Consider the following 12,965-nt stretch of genomic DNA (forward strand, 5'->3'; position numbering starts at 1 on the left):
TAAACAAAATATTTTTAAAAATTTAAAAAATAAGGAGGGAAAGGATATCTATCATTATAAAGTACAGCTGAATGCTAAAGGGAAAACCCTGCAATGAAACACAGTAAGTAACCTAAGCCAGTGTCTTTCATCATTATGGTGACTTGATTTTAATGAACGATGACTTAAAATTTTTTTTTTAAATGAGAAAGCTGAGGGTATGGAGGGTGGGGAGGGGAAGAAAGGAGAGAGTAAAGCTCCACTATCCATGGAAGTTTATCTTTTTTTGTTTTGTTTGGGCCACAAGGGTTATTCCCAGTGGCTTTTTTTTTTTAAATCTAGAGTGAGAATCAGAGAGAGTTAAAGTAGAAGAGAGATACCACTCGAACAAGAGAGAAGTTTCTCCTTGACCCTGCAGGTGGGAACCCAGGACTTGGACCTGAGTCCTTGTACATGATAATGTGTGTGCTCCACCAGGTGAACCATCACCTGGACCTGCTTTTGGATTCTTTTTTTTTTTTTAATCACTAAAGCCTCATCACTCTGGATGTGTGTGTGTGTTTGTATGTGTGTGTATTATCTTTATTTGCTTATTGGATAGAGACAGTCAGAAATTGAGAGGGAAGAAGGAGGTAGAGAGACACTTGCAGCACTGCCACACCATTTGCAAAACTTCCCCCCTCCATGTCAGTACCAGAGGCTTTGGAGGCTTGAACCTGGGTCCTTTCACATTGTAACATGTGCTCAACCAAGTGTAGCACCACACAGCGCTACTTTTGGATTCTTGATGGTGTCCAGAGAAAATGAAACAATGTAAGTTCTTTCTAAAACTTTTCACTGGTTCATCTCTTCTGTGCTGTAAGCTAACTGGAAAACTATCATCTGGGTCCTGAGATTGGCACCCAACACCACAGCCTGTCCCACTTGGAATACCTTGGGGCCCCCACCTACTCCCTGTTCTACTGTCTCAGAGCCCCCTGGCTCCTAGCAGGCAGAGGGCCTCGCCCCCACTCCCCATGGCTGCCCAGCACCTGGAGGCCTCTGTGGGAGCAGAAGGGCCCTGGCCACCTCCCAGGCCTCTGATGCCTCACCTCTGAGAACACCTCCACCTCCACATTGCTGTGCTCCCTCTTGCCAGACATGAGCATCAGCTTGTTGAGCAGCTCCTTCAGCTCCTCCAGAGAGTATTCCCGCATCTGCTCTTGCACCCCATGGCTTTCGGGTAGCACTAGGTGCACGACTGTGTCAGGGGAGATCTGCGGGAGGGCAACACTTAGAAGTCGTGTTCTGGAGGAGGGCACCAGCTCCCACAGGTGTGACACACACAGGTGGAGGAGGCTCACCTGCTGGCCATGGGCAGGGGCCTGGATCAGATAGATGCCCCGGCTATTGATGGCTGTGGCCAGGGACAGGGAGGAGAGCTCCACCGAGCCGTGGCTATCCCGCACCGTCTTCAACCACTCCAGGCTCCGGGCTGAGTCCCGCTGAGGACAGGGGAGAACCACGAGGTTTGAGACCTGACAGCTCTTGTCTAGCTGGGGAGCTGGCCACCTGTGTCCTTACCCTGGGGCCAGGCGGTCTGGACCTCTCTGAACACTTGCCATGTGGTGTCACTCAGGAATGGCTTCCCCCCCCCCCCCCCCCCGTGTTCAGCCACACCTGTGTCCAGGCTTGAGGCAAGGGGGCCTGCTCATATTTCAGATACAAGCTTGGCTCTGGGGATTGGCCATGATTCTGTTGAATGTCCAGGAGTCGCTTGACCACGGTGTCCAATTTGATTGGACTGTAAAGCCTCACACAGGACTGGGCAGTGACTTAGCCAGGATAGTGCATAAGTTACCATGCACAAGGGCCCATACTACACAAGGTTTGAGGCTTCAATCCCCTCCTTCAAGGGGGAAGCCTCATCGGCACTTGGAGCAGTGGTGCAGGTGTTTCTTTCTCTGTGTCTTTATTTCCCTCCTTATTATTTTTTTTTTTTACTCACTATCAAAAAGAAAAGGAAAAAAGGCTGCCAAGAGCTGTGGTATCATTTTCTCCTTTTCTCTCATGATTATATAAATGATACCACCAGAGGTGATATTACAATATCACAATTCTAATGTCATGTAAATAAATCTTAATGTGTATAAAATGGAAAAAATAGTGACCATGGTGGCAAAAAGATTAATAAATAAGTAAAAGATAAAATGAAAGACAGAAAGCAAGTAAGCAAGAAAGAGTGGGAAATGCTCATACTTTTTTTTATTTCCTTAACAGAGCACTGCTCAGTTTTGGTTTATACAGGGGGGTTGAACTTGGAACTCTGGAGCCTCAGGTATGAGAGTCTCTTTGCGAACCATTATGCTGTCTACCACTGCCTCGCTCATAGTTCTGACAGTAAACTCTATCCACAGCAACTGTGGGGCACATGGGAAATTCCAGAAAATACCAGAACTAAAGCTGCAACTGTTGTATTTCTGGGAATAGCACTGACTCTGAGCTGAAGTCACCTATATATATCTATTATTTACTTATTTATTATTTTTGCCACCACCAGGGTTATCACTGGGTTCTATGCTCATACAAATCCACCACTACTGTCAGACTCCCCCTTCATTTTTAGATAAAGGGGGAGAGAGAGGGAGAGGAGAAAGACCCTAGCACTGCTCCATTGCTCCTGAAGCTTCCCTCAGGCAGGTTCTCTCATGGAGCTTGTTGGGCCTTGAAGTCTGGTTCTCACACATGGTAAAGTGGGCAATCTACCAGGTGAGCTGTCTCCCAACCCCTCAGCCACTTTAGTGGCACACAGTAGTGACTCTGATTTACCTGCAAATTTCATATCCTGATTTCCACTGTGAGGGAGAGGAAGCACTTTCATACATGAAGAAGAGCTGTTCCCCACTTCCCTCTGAGTGGCTGCCCCAAGCTGCCCATTGGGTGTGTGATAATACCCATGGATGCCCCTACTAGGGCATTATTAGGATTATTAGGATTCTTCCCTTACATACCACCTGCCCTGGAGCTGGAAGCCACATACCAGCTTGTTGGGCAGGCTCTGGTCATTTTCCAGAGCCTTCCACAGCTCTTGAAGCTGGTCAGTGAGCTCGTTGAAGCCTGAGTGGCTGTCCAGCTTATAAAGCAGGGAGGAGTAGCCCTGCACGGCATCATGGAAGCAGGCCACACGGTCCACATCAATGTCGTTCTCGCCTGCTGAGATGGAGGCCAAGTCCACAAATACCTTCAGGTCTGTTATGCCTGAGTAGGGAGAAAGATGTTTAAGGTCTGAGGTGTCGGTCACCAGGCTTAGCCAGTGGCAGGATGATTCCCGAAGCCATAGGTGGCTATGCAGCAGGTGTTCAGGACTTTATCTACTTTCTGCTTTCATCAAGAATCAGAGACACCTGCCCTGACACCTGGTCCTTGGCAGGTGATGTCCATTTCACTAGCCCTCGTGGAACTCCCTGAAGAGCCCAGATGCCCATGCTCCTCCCAAGGCTGCCTGAAAATAGGTGCACAATTAACTGTACAAAATGGAGATAATGTGGAGACAGGACTAGAATGACTTTGGGAACCCACCAAATCATGAGAGCATCCAGAGACCACAACTCTGCCCAAACCTCCAGCTCTACCCCATTGAGAAACTTCTCTAAAGAACAAAGAATATCAAAGATAACCTGAAACTGCAACAAGACGAGACCAGGACTACTTTGGGAACACACTAAGTCACCAGTGAGTGCAAACACTCATGGACAGAGAGGAGCTTAAAGAGTGATTCCAGGGGCTTAAAGTCCATATCTACTCCCAAGCATCTGGCAACAGTCTAGCAGTTTGCCAGTTGAGGAGCCACCTCTAGTCTGTTTTACCAACAAAAAGACTGCTGAGAGGAGGAGAGGACTCTGCTAAGGCTCATCAAATGCAACTGAGTCTTCATTTGCAACTACCCTTAGAGACTGGAACAGCAGGGGGAATCCCTGTGCTGGCATCTGGGAACAGAGAACTGACCAGGAAACTCAGGAGAAGATCTACACCCCAGTGGTCTAGCAGTGGGGCTGTATAGTGGGAGCCCTTCCACATTGTTCTCCTGATGAGAACTTGGTGAATAATTGCCTCAAAACCTAGACTATAAGTGAGACTTGTTTAGAAACTCACAGGGCCCAGCAGTGCTGCCTGACTTGGCAGAGAAGCTGAATTGAGCCCAGAGCTTTGGATCCTTGGGGTGTGAGAGTCTCTTTGCATAACCACTGTGCTATCTCTCCCCCACCCTGATTTATCTCCTGGTCAGGAGAGAGTGATTAAGCTAAGAAGCCTACTTATAGTTTAAAAGCCCTCAGGCTTTCATAGCCTATAGGGAAGAAAAAGAACAAAAGAGGCTTTAACAGCCACTGTCCTTCACCTCAGGGGTTGAGATAACATTAAAACAACTATTAATTTCCACAACTGTTAACTCTTTAACTACCTTACTTAGACACAAGTCAATACAGGCAAGAGTGATCAGTGGACTGAAAGTAATGAGAGAAGGACCTCATAACACACTATAATAATGGTTAAGCCAAGGAGAAATTAACTAGAACAAAAGTCCAACTAAAAGCCCCCTAAAGGCTGAAGCATAGAATAATGAGATCAACAACCAAACATTAGCTAAGGAATTAGTCCAGGAGTGAGTAAAGAGTTTGAAAGAATTATCATCAGAAATGCAGAAACAACAAGTCTCTGAAAGAAAGCACTATCTTGAGGTAATTAGAGAGCTGAAAGCTGAAATAGCTGAGCTAAGAACACACCTAGCTGAACAAGCTAATACAGTATCAGAACAAGGTAACAAAATAGATGAGCTACAGAAAACAACAGAGGGGAAAGAGAATAAATAGAATAAATGAGGCAGAAAACAGAATTAGCAAAATTGAGGATGAATTAGAGAAACAAGAAAGAAGTAAGAGACCTCAAAAAGAGATTAAGAGATACTGAAAACAACAACAGAGATATGGGATAACTTCAAAAGAAATAATATACACATTATAGGCCTACCAGAGGAAGAAAGAGAGGGAGGGGAAGAAAGCATTCTACAGGATATAGTAGCTGAGAGCTTCCCTGGTCTAGACAACATAAAAGACATAAAGGTTCAAGAAGCCCAGAGGGTCCCAAACAGACTTAACCCAAACATAAAGACACCAAGACACATCATATTTAGAATGAAAAGGAATTAGGATAAAAAAAGGATCCTGAAGGCTGGAAGAGAAAAACAAAGTAACCTACAGAGGAAAACCCATAAGATTAGCAGCAGATTTCTCCACACAAACACTACAGTCCAGAAGAGAAGCAGGTCTGCAGGTGTCTATCTTTCTCTCTTCCTCTCTGTCTTCCCCTCCTCTCTCCATTTCTCTCTGTCCTATCCAACAACGATGACAACAATAATAACTACAAACAACAAGGGCAACAAAAGGGAATAAATAAATAGATATTAAAAAAAAAAGAATCAACTATCACTAAGCCTGCCCTGAAAGAAGTTCTGAAAGGTCTTCTATAAAGTCAGATTACCATAAATATGCCATATATCAGAACATTCTAAAAATCTATAATAATGGCATTAAAATATGTTCAATCTATAATATCAATAAATTTTAATGGCCTGAATTCACCTATTAAAAGGCACAGAGTAGGAATATGGATCATAAAATACAACCCTCTCTACAGGAATCCCACCTAACTCCACAAGACAAACACAGACTCAAAGTGAAAGGCTGGAAAACTACCCTACAAGCTAATGGACCTCAAAAAAAGGGCAGTAATAGCTATGCTCATATCTGACATGATAGACCTTAAAATAAATAAAATTTTAAACGATAAGGATGGATATTACTTAGTGCTCAAAAAAATTAATCAATCAAGAGGATTTAATGATCATCAACATCTTTGCACCCAAGGAGAGGCCATCTAAACAATACATCAAACATCTGCTGAAAAAGCTACAGCAATATATTAACAGCAACACAGTAATAGTATGGGACTTCAACACCCCACTCTCTCAACTTGACAGATCATACAGGCAGAAAATCAATAAATAAATGAAGGAGGGAGTCGGGCGGTAGCACAGCGGGTTAAGCGCACATGGCACAAAGCACAAGGACTGGCGTAAGGACTGGCGTAAGGATCCTGGTTTGAGCACCTGGCTTTCCACCTGCAGGAGGGTTTGCTTCACAAGTAGTGAAGCGAGTCTGCAGATGTCTATCTTTCTCTCACCCTCTCTGTCTTCCCCTCCTCTCTCTATTTCTCTCTGTCCTATACAACAACAATGACATCAATAACAACAATAATGAAACAACAAGGGCAACAAATAAATATTTAAAAAAAGGAAATAAAGGAGCTAAATGAAGAGATAGATAAAGAACTATTGAACATTTTCAGAGAAAAAAAATGGTGATTTCACCATTTTCATGCCATCTTGGATGGAGCTTGAAGAAATCTTGTTATGTGAAATAAGTCAGAAACATAAGGATGAATATGGGGTGATCTCACTCTCAGGCAGAAGTTGAAAAACAAGATCAGAAGAGAAAACACTAAGCAGAACTTCGACTGGAGTTGGTGTATTGCACCAAAGTAAAAGAGGTGGGTGGGTGGGGTGGTGGGAGTTCAGGTCCTGGAACAGGGTGGCAAAAGACCTAGTGGGGGTTATATTGTTGCATGGAAATATGAGAAATGTTACGCATGTACAAAGTATTTACTGTCAACTGTAAAACATTAATCCCCCAATAAAGATATTAAAAAATAAATAAATAAAATGGAGACAATGTGGCTAGAGAAACAGCTCAACTGGAAGAGCATCAGACTAGCATGCCTAAGGTTCCTGTTCAGTCCCTGGACCTGTGTGTATTGGAATGCTGATTGGTTTCTCTCTCCCTTTTCCTTTGTCTCTTCCTTCCTCTCCCCCCCCTCGACTCCCCTTATATGTAATAAGAAATTACATAGAAATTAAACAGATACCCAGCTTTCTGGTCCTTTTTCCAACAGTGACACCATCCCCCCAGACAATAGCTTAGTTCACCTGCATATTAGATGTCAGGTGTAGGCAAAAACTACTTGGGTCATGGGCCTCTTGGAATATACCTAAAATAGACCTAATAGCGTTTTCCAAAATGGAAAACTCCAAATCTCCATCCACAATATTCTTACCTTTAGGTTCATGATTAGTCAAGAATTTGCTCTGCTTTATATCTTAACTCTTTTTCAGCCACCAGGTTCCAGATGCTACCATGATGCCAACTGGACTTCCCTGGATAGACAACCCCACCATGTGTCCTAGAGCCCCGCTTCCCCAGATACATGCCCCACTAGGGAAAGAGAGAGACAGGCTGGGAGTATGGATCGACCTGCCAACACCCATGTTTAGCAGAGAAGCAATTACAGAAGCCAGACCTTCCACCTTTTGCACCCCATACTCCCAGAGAGATAAAGAATAGGAAAGCTCTTAGGGGAGGCAATGGAATATGGAGTTCCAGTGGCATGAATTGTACCCCTCTTATCCTGTGGTCTTGTCAGTGTTTCCATTTTATAAATAAAAACTTTAAAAAGAAAGAAAGAAAAGAAAAAGAAATTAAACAGATTAATTCTCTTTGCACTACTTACTAGTCAAATGCCAAGCATCAGAATGGAGCAGAGTTCAAGGTCAAAGTGGTATGGGCCCACTGAGGATCCTGACCTAGCTGTGCCCCTCCCCTCTTGAGATTCACAACAAGAAAACTGAGCCAGAGCTGGCAGCTTTGGTTAGAACAATCAAGCATCACCAACTTGGTGGTTAAGAGCTCTTCATGCCTATTATTATTATATAGACAGGGAGAAATTGTGAGGAAAACAGAGAGAGAGAGAGAGAAAGAGAGAGAGATTGTAACATGTGTGCTCTACTATAGGTATACCATCACTTGACCCATCTTCTTGTCCATTAGTGAAATGCCACCAGAGAAAAGAGCTAAGGGTGAAGGGACCAGACAGTGGTGCACCTGGCTGAGTGCACGTTACCATACTCAAGGGCTCAGGATCAAGCCCCTGGTCCCCACCTGCAAGAGGGAAGCTTCACAAGTGGTGAAGCAGTGCTGCAAGTCTCTCACTTTCACTCTCAGGCTCTCTCTGCTTTCCCTTCCCCTCTCAATGTCTCTATCATTATCCAAAATAAATAAAATCAAATTTTTAAAAAGAGCTAAGAATGGAGGAGGAGAGAGGAAGATTTAAAAGAAACAGATCCACAGCCATTCATGGCAAGCTTTTGCAATGGGGGAGAGTGGCCTGGGAAATCAATGTCATGTCAGCACATGAGGCACACTGGCCCCGAAGAGTCTTGGGCAGCAGCCCTCCACGCTCCACATGGCGTACGGCCACAGGGTCTAGGAACTACCCCTCCCTGCAGCTGTGACCCCTCTGGGAACCACACTCCAGGAGCCTCGGGCAGGGGAGCTACCTTCCAGGGTCTCCTGGACCCAGCTGATGAACTCCTTGCTGCGGGTGAGCTCGTCCAGACACCTGTACCGGGGCTCTGTGATGTCCTGCAGCAGCTTTCGGGCGCAGATGAGCTGCCGGTTGATGCAGGTCAGCTTTTCATGCTGAAACTCAGCGAAGTGGTCAGCCTGTGTGACAAAACACACCTGTAGCTGGAACCGGGGACCAAGAGCCCCAGGCCTTATCCCCTCTCCTTCTCCCCCAGAAGCTGGGACAACAGACACACCAAGCTCTGTATCTGGATGGGGACAGTGCCTTTCTGTCACTGACCCTCCCACCCTTCATCATTTGCACTACTGTTCCTCTACTCCTGGCATCCTGCAAAGCAGCTTCCACGAGCATCCTGCCAGGTGCACAGCATTTCTCCTGGTCTATAAAAAAACCAAAGACCCATGGGTAGATGACAGCACACATTACCAGGAGTGTAAATGTTCCCACATGCAAGGTTCTGGAGTTGAGCCCCAGGTCCACACCTGCAGCAGGGATGCTTCATGAGTTGTAAAGCAAGGCTACAGGTGTCTCTTTTTCTCTCTCTCCTCTCTATCTCTTTCAGTTTCTCTCTGTTTAAAAAAAAAAAATTAATGGCTTTCAGGAATGGCAGATTCATCCTGTAGGCACCAAGCCCCAGTGATAGCCCTGATACCTATAAAAAATAAATAAGTATGTAAATAAAGACCCAAAGCAGTGGTCTGGGAGGTGGAGCAGTGATAAGTCTTTGGCCTCTCAAGCATGAGGTCCTGAGTTCGATCCCCGGCAGCACATGTGCCAGATTGATGTCTGGTTCTTTCTCTCTCTCTGCCTATCTTTCTCATTATAAATAAATAAAATCTTAAAAAAAAAAAAAAAGACCCAAAGCAGTGGCCCAGTTAGGGGTTAGGGATTCACACATGCATGTGTACGATGCTGAATGCTGTGCTATAAATTGGTGCAGCCACTTGGGCAGGCTGTAAGGAGAGACCTTAAACAAACAAATGGAAGTATCTTATGACTCAGCACTCTTAGGCATTTATCCAAGGACACCCAAACATCAATTTGAAGGGACATGTGCACCCTTATGTTCACAGCTACATTATTCACAATAACCAAAGAGTGGAAGCAGCCTAAATGTCCATCATATTGTCTATTATATTCCATGGAATATTACTCTTTGATCAAAAGGATGATGTTGTGCCCTTTGGTATAAAAATGGATGAAACTAGAAGCGATTGTGCTTAGCAAAATAAGTAAAGAGATGAGGGACAACTACTGACTGGTTTCACACATATGTGGAATCTAGAGAACTTCAGGAGGGAGGAAGGAGGAGGGAAAAGGAAGGGGAAGGAGGAGAAGGAGGACGAGGAAAGGAAGAGGGGAAAGGAGGAGGAAGGAGAAAGGAGAAGAGGGAAGGAGTGGGGAGAAGGAGGAGGATGAAGAACAGCAGCAGCGGTCACTAAGAATCTGTGAGAACTGTGGTGACGGTTGTTAGGAGGGTGGTGGGTGTGGTGTGGAGCTATGTACCCTGTGATCCTGCAATCTCATAAAACACTCTTAACCACAAAAAATGACTTGGAAAAATTATCTGATTAAAAAGGCTGCACTTGTTATCATCCTCACCCCACCTGTATGATGATATAGTCACAATATACCTTCTACAGGCTCCCCTGGAGTGTATGTGTGGGGCAAGCAAAAGACTCAGTTCTTAACTGGGTAAGAGAGCTCCACCCCCCACCAAGAAAATCTTTTTATTTTATTTTTTTGCTTCTTCAACTTGAGAGATCAGATTAATTACTCCATACAAATATCTGATTTTGTAAATAATAATAATGTCATTGTCCTTTCCGAAAATTCTCCTCCTCCCATTCCTCTTTCTTTCTTTCTTTTTTTTGTTGTTGTCATTGCCTAGGCTCCTCTGTTTTTGAATGTTTGTTTTCAGACAGAAAAGGCCAGTAAAATAGTTCACTTGAATAGCGCACTAATTTTCCATGTGTCCCTGCACTGAAGGAAGCTATTATGTTGTTCTCCCACCCCCCTCTCTCTCTTTCTGCCTTTCTGTCTCTCTTATATTTATTTATTTTTTACCAGAGCACAGCTCAGCTCTGGCTTATGGTGGTGTGGGGTATTGAACCTGGGACTTGAGAGGCTCAAGCATGAGAGTATATTTGAATAACCATTATACTATCTTCCCTGCCCATTTTTTAAAACTTAAAAAAAATTATTATTATAGATAGAGACAGCCAGATATCAAGAGAGAAGGAAGAGATACAGAAGGAGAGAAAAAAGAGATACCTACAGCACTACTTCACCACTTGCAAAGCTTTTCCCTTGCAGGTGGGAACCAGGGATCGAACCCAGGTCCTTGTACATTGTAACATATGTGCTCAACCAGCTGTGCCACCACCCAGCCCCTCTTTCTGTGTCTATGTGGGGGGGGGGGGAAGGGTCAGCCCTGGGGCAGTGAATCTCTAGAGAAGACAACAAACAAATAAATAAAAGGAAATCAGATAGAAAGGGATAGAAAGAGAGACTCCACAGCACCAAAGTTATCCCCAGTTCCATGTGGGTTAGGGGTTTGAGCCTGGGTCCTGTGCTTGGCAACGTGGGAGCCTTCTGAGGTAAGCTTTCTTCTCTGCCCCCTTTCCCAAATTCTGGCTCTTCTTGTGGACCCAAGGACACACCTCATAGCCAGCAGCAGTTATACTACTAACAAAGTCAGAAGCCAAGCCTTTGGAGTATTCAGACCCCAAGTGAAATGCAAAGAATTCCCTGAGAAGGCTGTGACCCCACTGGGCCAGCTTCTAGAAGCAGAAGGGGCTCTGATCCTGGATCCTCATACCCACCCCAGGGGTCCCTGAGGGATCACTTACAAAGTTGAGCAAATTCTGGAGGACACAGAAGTCGCCATTGAGGCCCAGATTTTCTTTGACCTTCAGGATGACCTTGGCCGAGTTCACTGCCTGATGCAGGTGATGATACTCTCGGATCTGCTCCACACGCTCAGGGATCCACTGCCCAGTAGTGTCTTTGTCCTGGTGACACATGAGCTGGAGTTCAGAAGCCAGCTGGTCATCTCTGTGCACAAAGTCCTTGAAGACGGCATCGACTTTGGCCAGGGTTACCTCTCCCGACCTGAGGTCCTTGTACAGTTCCATGAACCGTTTGAAGCAAGGAGAGAATAGGTACATGTGTACGGCCTCCAGTGAAATGGCGTTACTCTCCACCAGGTCCTCAGACTCTCCCAGAGATGCTGCCTCCTCTTTCCAGAAGACCTGGAAGAGGTGGCTGTCCTTCAGGGCATTGGCTTTCTTGGCCATTTTCTTGATGTCAGAACTCAGGTCATAATGGATGTCTTGTTTCAGGCTCCCAAAAGAGGTAGGCAATGGAATTGTCAACAAGACATCCTTAAGCATTTTTCTGCTGAGGTCTTCTGCATGTTTTTCTGCAATCTTTTCAATGTCCACTTTTGAAAACGCAAGAGAAGGGAGAAGTCAGACTTCTAATCCCAATGCCACCTGACTGTCCCTTCCCCAGCTCTGAAGGAAGAAGCAAAGGAGTAGACACACTGGGTGGCATTGTCTTTCTTTCTTTCTTTCTTTCTTTCTTTCTTTCTTTCTTTCTTTCTTTCTTTCTTTCTTTCTTTCTTCCTTTCCTTCCTTCCTTCCTTCCTTCCTTCCTTCCTTCTTTCTTTTTTATTTCTTTCCTTCCTTCCTCTTTCTTTCTTTCTTTCTTTCTTTCTTTCTTTCTTTCTTTCTTTCTTTCTTTCTGCCTCCAGGGTAATCTCTGGGGATCCTAGCAGCCATTTTTTCTTCTTTTTGGGATAGGATAGAAATTGAGAAAGGAGGGGAAGATAAGATAGAGAGGGAGAGAGAAAAACAAACACCTGCAGATCAGCTCCACCATTTGTGAAGCATCACTTCTGCAGGTGGGGAGCCAGGGGCTTGAGCTTGGATCCTTGTGTGGGTCCTTGCACTTTGTACTATGTTTATTTAGCCCAGCACACCACAGCCCACCCCACCCCCAAAATTGTCTTTTTGTCAGCAAGCTTTCCCTTCTCCTAGAATTGTTTTTCTGTTTCTGGGCCACAGAAAGTAGCATTGCTTTGAGGTGACAGATGGAAGGCACGTACTTTCACTCCCTCCCCCTGCTCTGATGACAGAACAGGGATTAGTTTGTTTTTTGTTTATTTAGTTATTTTTTCAACTGTAGTTAGGTGCCATATCTTTTTCATCTTTTTAAGAGAGAGAGAAAGTAAGGGAGGAGAGAGAAAGAGAGACACCTGCAGCACTGCCCCATCACCCATGAAGATCCCCCTGCAGGTGGGGACCTGGAGTGGAACCTTGGTCCTTGCTTGTGGTGCTGTGTGCACCCCACTGGAGCAGTGTCATAGTGGAGCTAGGTTATGCCTTTAAGCAGAAGCAGATAAAAATTCTGATGCCACTGGGAAGGAAGGGGAGTGAAAAGGTTATGTGTGATAGCTAAAGTATAGAAACAACCTAAATGCTAAAGAGAGAGATGGCTAGGTAAAGAAGTTATGGGTTTTACCCTCC

At 44.9% G+C, this 12,965-nt stretch overlaps 1 protein-coding gene across 2 annotated transcripts in view; it reads right to left on the reverse strand.

The window, feature by feature from the left end:
• The window catches only part of RNF213 (ring finger protein 213), a 143,431-nt gene that overhangs the window by 58,941 nt on the left and 71,525 nt on the right, over positions 1 to 12,965 (reverse strand). For both annotated transcript variants that reach the window (XM_016194823.2, XM_016194821.2), the window contains 5 exons: positions 11,286 to 11,878; positions 8,405 to 8,570; positions 2,999 to 3,216; positions 1,323 to 1,463; positions 1,071 to 1,235 (listed from right to left, as the gene is read on the reverse strand). In XM_016194823.2, the coding sequence (XP_016050309.2) occupies positions 1,071 to 1,235; positions 1,323 to 1,463; positions 2,999 to 3,216; positions 8,405 to 8,570; positions 11,286 to 11,878 (1,283 nt within the window). The remainder of the gene's footprint in view (positions 1 to 1,070; positions 1,236 to 1,322; positions 1,464 to 2,998; positions 3,217 to 8,404; positions 8,571 to 11,285; positions 11,879 to 12,965) is intronic.

This window comes from Erinaceus europaeus, chromosome 14 (genome assembly GCF_950295315.1).
Source record: "Erinaceus europaeus chromosome 14, mEriEur2.1, whole genome shotgun sequence".
NCBI lineage: Eukaryota > Metazoa > Chordata > Mammalia > Eulipotyphla > Erinaceidae > Erinaceus > Erinaceus europaeus.